This window comes from Pyxicephalus adspersus, chromosome 9 (genome assembly GCF_032062135.1).
Source record: "Pyxicephalus adspersus chromosome 9, UCB_Pads_2.0, whole genome shotgun sequence".
NCBI lineage: Eukaryota > Metazoa > Chordata > Amphibia > Anura > Pyxicephalidae > Pyxicephalus > Pyxicephalus adspersus.
The window spans coordinates 2,826,011-2,838,299 of NC_092866.1; the positions used below are offsets into that span (position 1 = coordinate 2,826,011).

The window sequence follows — 12,289 nt, forward strand, 5'->3', positions numbered from 1 at the left end:
ACAGGAAATGTAATCAAACCTTGTCGTTTAGAATAACAGGGGATTTATTCTTAATAAACAACTATAATAAAAAAAAACTATAACAGTAAACATATGTAAACATGTATTCCCCTTTCAATTCGCTCATAAAATGTGTTTCTTCCCTTTTAATTTCCTCCTGTAACAGCTGTGCACTTTTGAAGTTTAGCCACTAGGTGGCAGAACGAGTCGTTGTTTTAATAGGAGACTTGTAGAAAAATACAACAGCTTTAGATGCAAAGAATTTTTTTATTCCATAGAAAGGATTAAAGTTTTTTTGTTTTATAAAGATATTTTAAACATATAAAATCCCCCCAGTTAGTCATATATATACACATTTCAATAAATAGCTTGGCTGACATAGATATGAGAAACCCACATTGCACGGACAAGTCTCCTCCTATATACTCACCAAGATTAGAGAGCATATATTATCATGGGAGAATCTGGGTGATCCAGCAAACCTGGAAAGGATTTTGCTGGATCCAGGTTTGCTGGATCACCAGGTTCTCCAATGATAGTCTATCTTCTCCAGTTTTGGAATGCTTTAATAAATCAGCCCCAGGATCCTAAGTAGTAAGAGTGGCATTATAGAAGGATCAGACTTGCCCAAAAGCTGCAGCTCTACAAGTGGCGTGGCTAAAGCCGTGAATGATTGCAGCAATGTTTGAAAGAACAGCAGTAACCATTGAACATCGAGACCCGTCACTTCTTCATCACTCCTTCCTGTGGAATCAAAGATGCAAATTTAGGGACAGCAATAATAAATTTGAAGAACCATTAAATTAAATGCATCTCAATTTGAGCTCCATCCACTTGTCATTAGGGCTTATCATATTAAAGCACCAATAGTGGTCCTTGGGAAGATTAGAGGGGGGATGTGGGACATGATAAGATTGACTTTTGCAGGTCAAATCATTGACAGCCATTGCCTGTACCTGTAATAAAACTCCGCTACACCCCATCCTTTGTGTCCTGGAGCCAGCGTGAAACTGGCAATACATTCATGTGTGAATCCGACCGATGGTTTTCCGTTATAGAGGAAGGGGCTGCTCTTCTGATTGATCTGGGCGCACACATTGTATGTTTTGCCTCCTGGAATACAGATGAAGAAGAGTGACAACAGAAATATCAGCTCCGGTGATACACAATTAGCCATTTTATACAACCCATGGCACAGGGACGGTTTTAGAGAAAATAGGGTCCTGGTTATGAAGTGAGGGCCCCAATGGCATTGCAACCCAGCCACCCGAACCCAAGTCAGATCGAGATCTTGAAAATGTGGAGGTCCTGAGCAACAGTTTTCCCTACCCTGTACCCTGCCATAATATAGAAAAACTGGACTCTGGGTCTGTGTTTTTGAAGCTAGATACTATTATGGAGGAACCTGGGTGATCCAGCAAAACTGTAATGAATCTAATGCAGGATTGAGATCATTTGCAAAGATTTTTAAGAAACTTATTCCAAATTTGCTGTAGTCTATGTTCCCCAGTCTTGGAGAGCTTTAATAAATCAGACCCATTGTGTAAAGTTACTGTATATGAATTATTTTTTGTATTATATTGAATTTGCAGCATTTTAATACACCTGGTGGTTTTACCAGGGCACTTTCTAAACTCTGACAACCATATCTCTTACACAGAGACCAAAGGGGTCATGCTGACATTTAGACATAGTCCAAACAAATGATGAACAACCAATGCTAGAATGAGAGTAGGGTGCATAGGGGAGCCATAGTCAATGGAGTAAAATGACCAATGACTGTGTCTAGCTACCCCTGGGGTTTAGAATCTTTAGGTCCCAGTATATCCCACTATTTATGTCTATAGATTTTCAAATCTGTCCACCATCAGGCCCTGGTCTATCTTTACCCCAGCCATCATCATCACCCCTTGTGACCCCCCATTTATATTCAGCCTCTGCCTTCTTAGTCCCCCATAAAAATACAATATAATGCAATTCCCATAATTCCCACTAGATGGCACTACGTGTCCTCCTAATGGTACACATCAAGTAATGTGAATCTTAGGGTGTCATGTGAATATTTTATATTCAAATGAATACAGGAGATGAAATGTGATTGGTTGAAGGTTCTCTAAAACCAGTGTTTTATTTAATAAAACAATAGATTTTTATTTAATAAATAATGGAAACAGTACCTCACCTTTGACCCAGCTTCAGATGCATACAGGTGGTTTTAGACTAAATGGTGCCCTGGACCCATCACTTGTTGCCAACTAACTGAACCCTTCCTCCCCTGAGATACAACCTAGACCCCACTTTAGGAACCAATCCGTCTCTCACCTGCAGTAAAGCTGAGCACATAATGATCTTTAATATCCTTATCCTCTGCAAATTCGGAGAGGTGAGCGCTGGAGCTTTGAATGCCCTCCTTCTTGCCATTTGGGAGAAACACGTAGCCTAAAGTAAAACTGAAACATCACCAAAATCATAAGCGAGCACTCTTGCCTTTGCAGCTCTGGTCCCCAGGTTTAAATCTGGGCCAGGACACTATCTGCATGGAGTTTGCAGGTTCTCCCCGTAATTGCGTGGGTTTCCTCTGGGTACTCCAGTTTCCGCAAACATTCCAAAAGCATGCAGTTAGGTTAATTGGCTTCCCCCATAAATTGACCTTAGACTGTATAAATGACATATTACCATGGTAGGGACATTAGATTGTGAGCTCCTCTGAGGGACAGCTAGTCACATGACTATGGACTTTGTACAGCGCTGCATAATATGTCAGCACTATATAAATACTGTGTAATAATAATGTGATCATTATAAATGAATGGGCCTTGAGTAATCAATCACATTCCAAACAAGTTCATATCGATCCCCATTGTCCAAGAATATTATCTCTCTTGCATTTTGCCCTATTTCCTCCACCCAATTGATTCTATTCCCCCCCCCCCCCTTTATCCTCCCTTCCCTCTTTTCTTATATATTTCTTATCCCCTCTTTCTCTTCTTCCTTCACTTCCTTTTTTTCCTCCATCATACACTCTTCCTCCCTTTTTCCCCCTTTATTCATCTCTTCCATCGCCTATTTATTCTATTCTTCCCTTCTTTCCTTCCTCCTGCACTCCTCTCCCATTTTTCTCTCTCTTCTCCTTTTCCTTCCTCATCTCTTTCTCTTTTTCCCCCACCCCCTTCCACCCTCCATTTCCCTCCTGCCCCTATATCTCTCACTTTCCCCTTCCCCTCTTCCCCCAACCTCTCATCACGCAAAACCCCGGAGTCCCCCCTCCCCTGAATATCCAGCACCCCATTAGAACTTTTAGTTTTTTCCTGTAATAAATCCTCCCCCATTCTCAGTACATTAGTACAGAATATCCCCGGGAATATACCGGACCACGCCGCAGGAAAATCTAAATTCAGACAATTCGCTTCACTGACGTCAAAGAATTGGAATCAAGAACCCGAGCCCGGCCATTAAGATTTCAAAGCTAAATATTGGATGATTTTTCACTTACTGTCTTGTCGTTTGGTCCAGGCTGACTAAATTCAGATGAACACGTTCCCCCGTCTGTGAAGATATCAAGAAAAGAAAGTAATAAATACAACAAAATCAGAGAAATGACACTTCCTGTATGTTGTACCTGGATAGATCAAACATGGTGACAACGGATCAGATCTATGGGAACCTTTGTAGGAATCTCATGAAGAATGGCTGATCTATATCACCCGGACATCAATTGTTATCGAAGCACCGGCCACTTGTGACAAATTATCAGCAAAGAGATCATTTCAAATAGATAATTATTAGGTAATTGTGCAAAATATGGGCGAAGTTTGTCATTCCAGTGGGAGGGCCTCATGTAATGTATATCTGCAAAACCTTGTTACAATGTATGTGTATCAGCGTCTATGAATCCATATCCACCTGTCATATTGTTACTGCGTCTATACATTTCAGTCATTTTGTCATCTGTCACTTTACTCATCCCTGGCTCCTTAATCTGTCAGCTGTCACCCTGTCATACGAGGCGGTGCTGAGAAGTTCCTGGCCTTGCCCAGAAAGAAGAGAACCAGAGTTATGAAATAACACATTTATTCAATATATTCCCCCTGAGACTGATGCACTTGGTACAGCGTAGTTGCAGCTTTTCTAGACCGTTCAAATAAAAGTCCTTTGGTTGGCAGCAAACCAGCTCTCAGCAGAATCTTTGACATCAGAAATGTCCTCAAAACGTTTCCCCTTCAGGTGTTTCTTCAAATTCAGGAACAGATAATAGTCCGAAGGGGCCAGGTCAGGTGAGTAGGGGAGATGGTGGACCAATAGGAAACCCAGGGCAATTAGGGCGAAATGCCGGGGAAAGTTGACCAAAGGGATCCTTTTTTTGCAGGACAATGCATCTGCATTTGGCAGCCACAACGTTGGACGTGTGCGCAGATGCATTGTCCTGCAAAAAAAGGATCCCTTTGGTCAACTTTCCCCGGCATTTCGCCCTAATTGCCTCCTTCAGCTGGTCCAGGAGGTTAGCATAATACTGTCCGGTGATACTAGAGCCCTGAGGTAGGTAGTACCAACAGAATACCGTCTTTGTCCCAGAAAACAGACGTCATGACTTTTTCAGACGATTTCTGGGTTCAGAACTTCTTCGGCCGCGGGGACCCGCTGTGGCGCCATTCCTTTGACTGTTCCTTGGTTTCAGGATCATAGATGTGGAGCCAGGTTTCATCCTCAGTCACTAACCTAGACAAAAAGTCCTGTGCAGCTTCAAAATGGGCCAAAACAGCTTTGGATGCTTCAACTCGTTCCTTCTTCTGATCACTGTTCAAACATTTCAGCACCCACTTCACTGAAAGCTTGCCATGTCTAGGATAGTTTGATAACAAACCCAACACGCTCCCGTGAGATGACAAGTATCTGGGCGATCTTTTTTGCGGATATTCACCGGTCCTCAATAATCAGCTCATGGACATCGCAGGTTGCCGGGTCAGTTGAGGTTGGGGGGCGCGCACTGCCGGGCTCATCTTCAATGGTGAAATGCCCGGTCATGAAACGAGATATCCAGGTTATGAGAGTGCTGTAGGAAGGACACTTCTCCCCCAGTGTTTGTGACATCTCACTGTGAATGTCCTTTGCTGACTTTCCCTGGAGAAACAAAAACTTCATGACGGCCCGTAACTCCAACAACGTGAAACTTGCTTGTGCCTCTGCCATCACAGCTTCTCACTAAAAGGAAAAACAGAATCACAAAGACCGGATATTTGCACAGTTACATACTAAGATATTAGGCTGTCATATGCCCCCACACTCATTATTCTATTTCATCTGGAAGGGGGCAAAGCCAGGAACTTCTCAGCACTTCCTTGTGAAAAAATGTTTATTACAACAGAATCATATAAAATGTTACATAAAGATGTCTGGGATCCCCCCATTATGGGAACAACTTAATTGGGGAGTCCTGATGCAGTTTTGTAGATAAATTATATTGCATTCTATACTATTTTTTGGCATTACAATCCAATTGGTACTTTTAGGTCCTCCTCTGCTCAGCTGTCACCAAAATCCCCCGTGCCCATGCAGCTTTTTGTAAATCACCAAAGGACATTCATTTGTTGATGATCATTATCATTATTCATTTCTTTTATTTTGATTGTTCATCATTTTTTACTTTAGAGATGAGCTGCTCAGTAAATAGTGAAACGCGTAGGACAACATACTAAAATCTTGCACCCCTGAGATTATTTAAATCTGTATTGGCATCCGTATTACTGGTTTCTTATGTATTCGAGCACATTGGGTTTATCAGCCCAGACCTTACATTGTAACATTTTATATGATTCTTTATGATGTTCTTGAATCGTTGGTGAATTCATAAATTCTTTGGTTCAAATCATGATCTATAGGTAAAAGCACTAATAAAGTATCGACCTGATATTTGCACAGTTACATACTAAGATATTAGGCTGTCATACGCCCCCACACTCATTTCTCCATTTCATCTGGAAGGGGGCAAAGCCAGGAACTTCTCAGCACCCCCTCGTATGTTACTTTATCCATCTATGTCTCTCAATCTATGTAATTGGCCAATCTGCCCATAGGTTTGTGTCATCTGTCACAAAATCTATATATGACCTTAATCCACTACTTAATCTATGTTTTCTGTAACTCAGTCTATCCATGTCTCTGTATTTGTGTCATCTGTCATTTTATCTATGGATGGCTCTTATTCTGTGTCTTCTGTCTCTCAGTGTATCCACACCTCTGGGTTGGAGTCATTTGTCACTCTGCTCTCCGTGTCCATAGGTTGTGTCTCCTTACCCATCCATATCTCATGTCTGTCATCTGTCACTTTATCTATATATGACTCAAACTGTGTCTTCCTTCACTCATCCTATTCATGTCTTCATATTTCTATCATCTGTCACTTTATCTATACGTGGCTCTTAATCTGTGTCTTCTGTCGCTGATCCCATCCATGTCCCTAGTTTTGTATATTTTGTCACTCTGCCCATTCATGTCCATAGGTTTGTGTCATCTGTCACTTTATCTATATATGACCCTTAATCTATGTCTTCTGTCACTCAACCCATCCATGTCTCCATATTTCCCTCATCTGTCACTTTATCTATAGATGGCTCTTAATCTGTTTCTTCTGTTGCATAGTCCATCCATGTCTCTAGGTTGGTGTCATTTGTCACTCTGCTCTCCGTGTCCATAGGTTGTGTCCCTTTACCCATCCATATCCCGGTCTGTCATCTCTCATTTTGATTCTCCTTGTTTTTCTAGATACATTATCTGTCTTTCTGTTGAAATTCCTCTGTCTTTATCATCTGTCACTTTATTCACATGTCAGTTTGTTTCACCCATCGACTTATCTCCCTATATCTATCTGCCTCCATCATATGTCATTCCATCTCTTGATGGCTATCAATCCACGTCATCTGTGACAGTTCATTCACCTCCTTCCACCGGTGTCATCTCTCCAGGCAGTCTGTGGGTGTCATCTGTCATTTTATCCCTCCCATCATCTGTCATTCTCATCATTTATGTTTGTATGTGTGTCATGTGTTGTGGCCTCTAAATTTTCTCCAAACACATAAAATTCCTCGTACCTCAAACACCATCAAAAACATGAGATATCGGCGAAACTCTGCCCAGTTCCGAAGACCTAAAAATAAAAAGCATAAAATTACCCTTTCCAGGAGATTCAAATCATCGGATATGGAAATCTTCCTATAAGGGGGAAATCTCCCCAATGTGGGAGGGGCAGAGACACATTGTGGGAGGGGCAGATACATACCATATGAGCGATTGCGAAGTCCTTCCATGGTAATTGTCTTCTTCTGGCCTTCGATGTCCACATTGATATCATAGTGTCCCCACTGCTCGAATCGGAAATGTGCACCACTAGATCTGATAGAGAATAAATTTGTCATTACCTATCATCTCCAGCCATAGGGTTGGACAAAAATAATAAGACTGAATCGGTGTCTGTGTCTCCATTAGGAAGAATTGTCCTCACTTCCTGTCCAGTGACACCAGCCAAACAATCGGGGAATGTTTTTCCATAATTTGCCTTCCACATGGTAATTATTCAATGCCTGGCGCACTTTTCCTATGACTTTGTCCAGGGGCCACACTGAAGGCAATTCATTTAAGTGTTTGAGACCCAACTTCTTTGCTTCTTTGTTGATCCTGCCAAATATCTCTCTTCCTGTGCTGCACTCTGTTACCAGCTATTTTTGTGCACTACAGGAAACGTTCCCTTAATATGAAGGAGGCAAGGAAAGGGCCAGGCACTCGGTAGCCCTGTCTTAGGGTGACAACCTTGCAACCCTATGGATAGGCTTTGTCACCCTAAGAAAGGAAGTATGTTACTGGCAGGATCACTTGGTGAAAATAACCCCAAACAGTGATTTAAAGATTAGACTTACCCCAATATTGCTGGTAAGCGGTTCAGGTCCTCCAGAGCAATGGCCTTTGCGATAGCGCCAGGGTGTAATTCGGACTCAAAGTCAAAGAGCTCAGATTTGGGAGTCCATCTGTAGGCAAAAGTGACAATTAGAACAGGGGAAACCCGGATATGGGGAGAGCAGAGTGGCAAGTAATCTGCTTCTCCTTTAAATGTCCATTAAGCATTGTATCCTCCTGGGTCATGTGACCAGTGGGAATATGTCCCAAGTGAAAGCTTTCATTTTCCCACTGGTCACATGACTCATGAAAATACAATGCTTGGGGTCTTTGCAATTGTTTTACCAGACAAAAAATTTGATTTTTTATGTTACCCTCAATTTTTTTAATTTTCTAAAATCTTACAGAAGTGAGATGTTCACATGTGTGATGCGCGTCTCGTCCTTCCTGTCGCCATATTGGAATGGCCCCTCCCTGTAAGAGACCCGAAAAGGAGAATATTGGAAAAGAAATCAGGAGATCCAACATTAAAAACGACTTGTCACCAACCTGGGGAGATAGAGCTGAGCCTACAATGGAGGGGTATGGATACAATCACATCGATCAGAGGGTCCGTTCACCATGCCAGGGAGTCTTTCCCGCCCATCATTCCTGAAGCCACCAATCACATAGTGTGGCCGAAGATCTGCATGTGACCTCAGTTGCTCCCCACATTAAGTTTGATTTACAGAAATTCATTTTAATATTTGCTTTCACTTGGGACACATTCCCACTGATCACATGACCCAGGACAATATCACATTCAGGGGCAATAAACTTGCAGAATCAGGATTGCAGTAAGGTGGAATTTGCCTCAGTCCAGATTGAAGAAGCCTGGGGTGTAATGGCAGGGGCCCATCACATATACAGAGTACAGGACTGCAAAGAAAGAACGCCGCAGCAGGTTGTTTATGTGAACGAACCCTTAAAGTTGGCAGCTGCGGGTTCACCTACGGCTTATATGGGACCAGGGATTGGTGCACACAGGGCCACCACCAGAACTTTCTGGGTAAAATTCTTGGGCCCCTCCCCTATCTCTCAGTGTTCCAGCATTGCAAAAGTCGGGGTCTTTTTAATGGGGCCCCAGTACAGAAATACCCCTTGCCCCCCCTCCAATGGCAGCTCTGGGCACACAGGTGCAACAGGTGACAGGAGCATGCTGGGTACCTTAGCTTCCCATCAAATACAATTCTCCATTTTTTCAGAGACTCCTCATTTTTGATGCTGAGTCCTGGGGTCCTCCAGGCCGTGTCAGATTGGTCCTCCATGATGGTCTCGGGGTGCTCCGTGTGCTGCACAACATGGTCACATGGTAAGGAAAAGACATAAAAATACCCAAAACCCTCACTGCAGTCTACAGGGTTCAGTAGCTTTTGCAACAAAAAATATTAATAAAATCTTACCGCTCGAACTGCAGAAATCCCCTCCACCTGGAAAGGAGTTTTTACAGTTAGAGCAGTATGGGATAGAACACGGGGGCTCTTTAGGAGATTCCAATTTTGAAATGTTAAAATGTTTTTATGAGTCATTTATGCAAGGTTGGAATGTCTGTGTTCTGAGTAAAGTGATATGAGGTCACCACAAAACATGACACTTCCTGGGCAGTAATCGTGTGCAATCGTGTAAATCCCAGAGTCTGTGCAATCCTTGGTGGTGTTCACAAATGTCTGACACTGAGCAGCCCACTGGAGGGGGGACTGAGGAAATGCTTCCATCTTCCTGCAGCAGACTGATGACATCATTTTAGGTCAGGCAGGTAAGAAATTCCCACTTGGAGTAGTAGGAGTGTCTGTTACATTGCAATGACAGCCATGATGTGAGCGCCCCCCACTGGACAGAGCATGCAAAGCCAGATTCCATTTTTTTATATACTCATTAATTTTTTTTCCTGCATTCACTTGGAAATCGCCAATGCCGTCCACCCTCAACAACATCCACACATGTTTTCAACCTCCTAGGTCATGTGACCAGTGGGATAATGTCCCAAGTAAAATCTTTCACTCGGGACATATTCTCACTGGTCACATGACCCAGGACAATACCATCCTCAGGGGCTTTGAAATTGTTTTACCAAACTAGGAGTGCCTATTACATTACAGTGACAGTCAAGCTGTGAGCGCCCCCTACTGGACAGACCATGCAAAGCAGGATTCCATTTTTTATATATTCATGTTTTTTTTTGTTTGGCACTTACTTGGAAATCACCGATGCCGTCCACCCTCAATAACACCCAGACCTCGCACTTTTTGTTCTGTCTTCGGGCGATGCGACATATCAGGAAGCTCCGGTCTGCTTTGGACATCGCCATGAAGTACACGGAATCAATAAACTGCAACAAGAAACAGACGCTAAAGCTGGCGGGGCAACTCATCACATTGACACCTCGAAATTTAAAGGGACAATCCATGCAAATAATGCCATTTCATGCTGTGTCCAGGAAGTATCACTCCCCACACTCCATAAAATAGGCAAAGGGTCCAAAAGGGAAATCCCAAAAGAAAGGGGCTGAAATTTTGCTGCAAGATGCCCGTTTTGTGCCCCACCTGAGGGCATCAACCCTTGAACACTGGGACCTGTAAAGAGAACCTGTCTACAAGCAAAAACACCCGATTCATCAACTTTAGCTGCAAGGTGCTGAGGCTGCAGACATCACATCAAAGACGGAGGCACCCCTGCAGCACTTTTACAGGTAAGTACCATGCATGCAATGCAGATATGACATGATGGACAGGTTTTGTCCTAGTGACAGGTTCTCTTTAACTTACATGCGTCCTATCAGCTTTTGGCAATATCTTCTTCTGGTCGCCCTCAGTCAGCGGCGCCGGCATCTGGCTGTGTGGCTTTTTCAGCCCCAGGAATTGAAGGAGAACCCTGAACTGGACCAGCAGCCAGAAGAGTCCTGTCTTGAGAAGATACCACCTCCCTGGCACCGGGTACACCCCATTATTATTGGGGGGAGCGTTCCCTGCCATAAAAGCACCAAAAGCGCCCACACCGACTGTGATGAGCGGCAACATTCAAAAGTTCTTATAACAATATACTAGCACTACTGAACTATCTGATTCTGCAAGCAATTTATTTAGAATAAAAGGAAATGAATCATAATGGTCTTGTTGCCAATAAGATTGCAGCACTCATGAGCTGTAGGATCTGTTTTTACTTTTTTTCCCATTAGATATTTGTATGAATAATTCAAGGGTCCCAATAATATTCCCCAGGATGTCTGACACAGATCAGCCCCTGGCTGCAGCTTCTCACCTTGTGAGTGGATACCAAGGTACAGAGTTGCATTCTGATCACTGGGCGAGAGGAGACTGAGGAAATGCCTCCACCTGCCTGCAATAGACTAATAATAAACAGTTTGTGGTTGGCTATTTACTAGGAAAAAAAGGAGGCTTTCCTGAGAAATGATGGTGTGGCACTTCTAGTATAAATGTATCATCACTGCAACAGAATAATGTTCAGTCTGATATTATTACACTGTTTAGGGGTCAGATTAACTTTAAGAGGAAAAAAGTATCAAAAATGTGCATTGTAATTTATTTACCAATAGTGCTTGTTTTATTATCCTTTGTGATCTGAGCTGGGTGAATGTACAGTAAAAACAGTAACTAGAATATAAAATAATATAAAATAATGAATGTGAACATTATTAAGTAATCATGGGCAATTTTACAAATACAGGTTGACATTGAAAACTCGGCTCATCGATAATCCGGTTTCTTCAGATTTCCGGCATGGATTCCGGAGCACATTTGTAAATTTTCACATTGTTTTCTGGGGGTGCTATTTATATTTTGATGGCGCTGTACTCAAGAATCAGCTTTTGGATCTGTTTTCCTGCTCATTCCTTCTTATTTATTTGCTGCTGTATAGCCCCATAATGGATTCAGCATCCATTTAAAGGACTGTACTGGTAGTCATTTTCTGTTAAATATATACAGCATATATAAACGTAAAAAATCAGGAATTTTCGAAAATCCGTCACTCAGGCCTGGAGGTTGCCGGATTTTTAAATGTCGACCTGTACATTGGTTTATTAGTGTGTGTCATACTCAATTTATCCTCTAGGTGTTGCTGTGTTACTTTTCATTTTCAATGAATACAAGGGTAATTCAAGTGAGTAAAACCCAACATGGTACCACCTAGTGGACAGTTTGTAGATGTGTTTGTAGCTTTATGTGTAATGTGCAGATTGTGTGTATGTTTATGGTGTATGTAATGTGCAGATTGTGTACATGTCAGTGTATGCTGCACAATGTCCCATTGTGTTTTATTGTTCTTTGTGATCTGAGCTGGGTGAATGTACTCAACAGTAACCAGATGGTCAAATATACATTAATCCCCGTAGCGGTAATCCCGAGTG

General features: G+C 42.4%; 1 protein-coding gene across 1 annotated transcript; it reads right to left on the minus strand.

Annotated features, from left to right (window-relative positions):
- Positions 1-247: 247 nt before the first annotated feature.
- LOC140338165 (uncharacterized) lies at positions 248-10,940 on the minus strand. The gene is made up of 11 exons (XM_072422246.1): positions 10,689-10,940; positions 10,118-10,252; positions 9,091-9,215; positions 8,290-8,358; positions 7,908-8,015; positions 7,274-7,386; positions 7,086-7,141; positions 3,494-3,546; positions 2,323-2,450; positions 957-1,113; positions 248-744 (listed from the first exon to the last, which is right to left on the minus strand). The coding sequence occupies exons 1-11, from the start codon at positions 10,938-10,940 to the stop codon at positions 735-737; spliced, it is 1,206 nt and encodes a 401-aa protein (XP_072278347.1). The 3' UTR covers positions 248-734.
- Between the last annotated feature and the right edge of the window lie 1,349 nt (positions 10,941-12,289).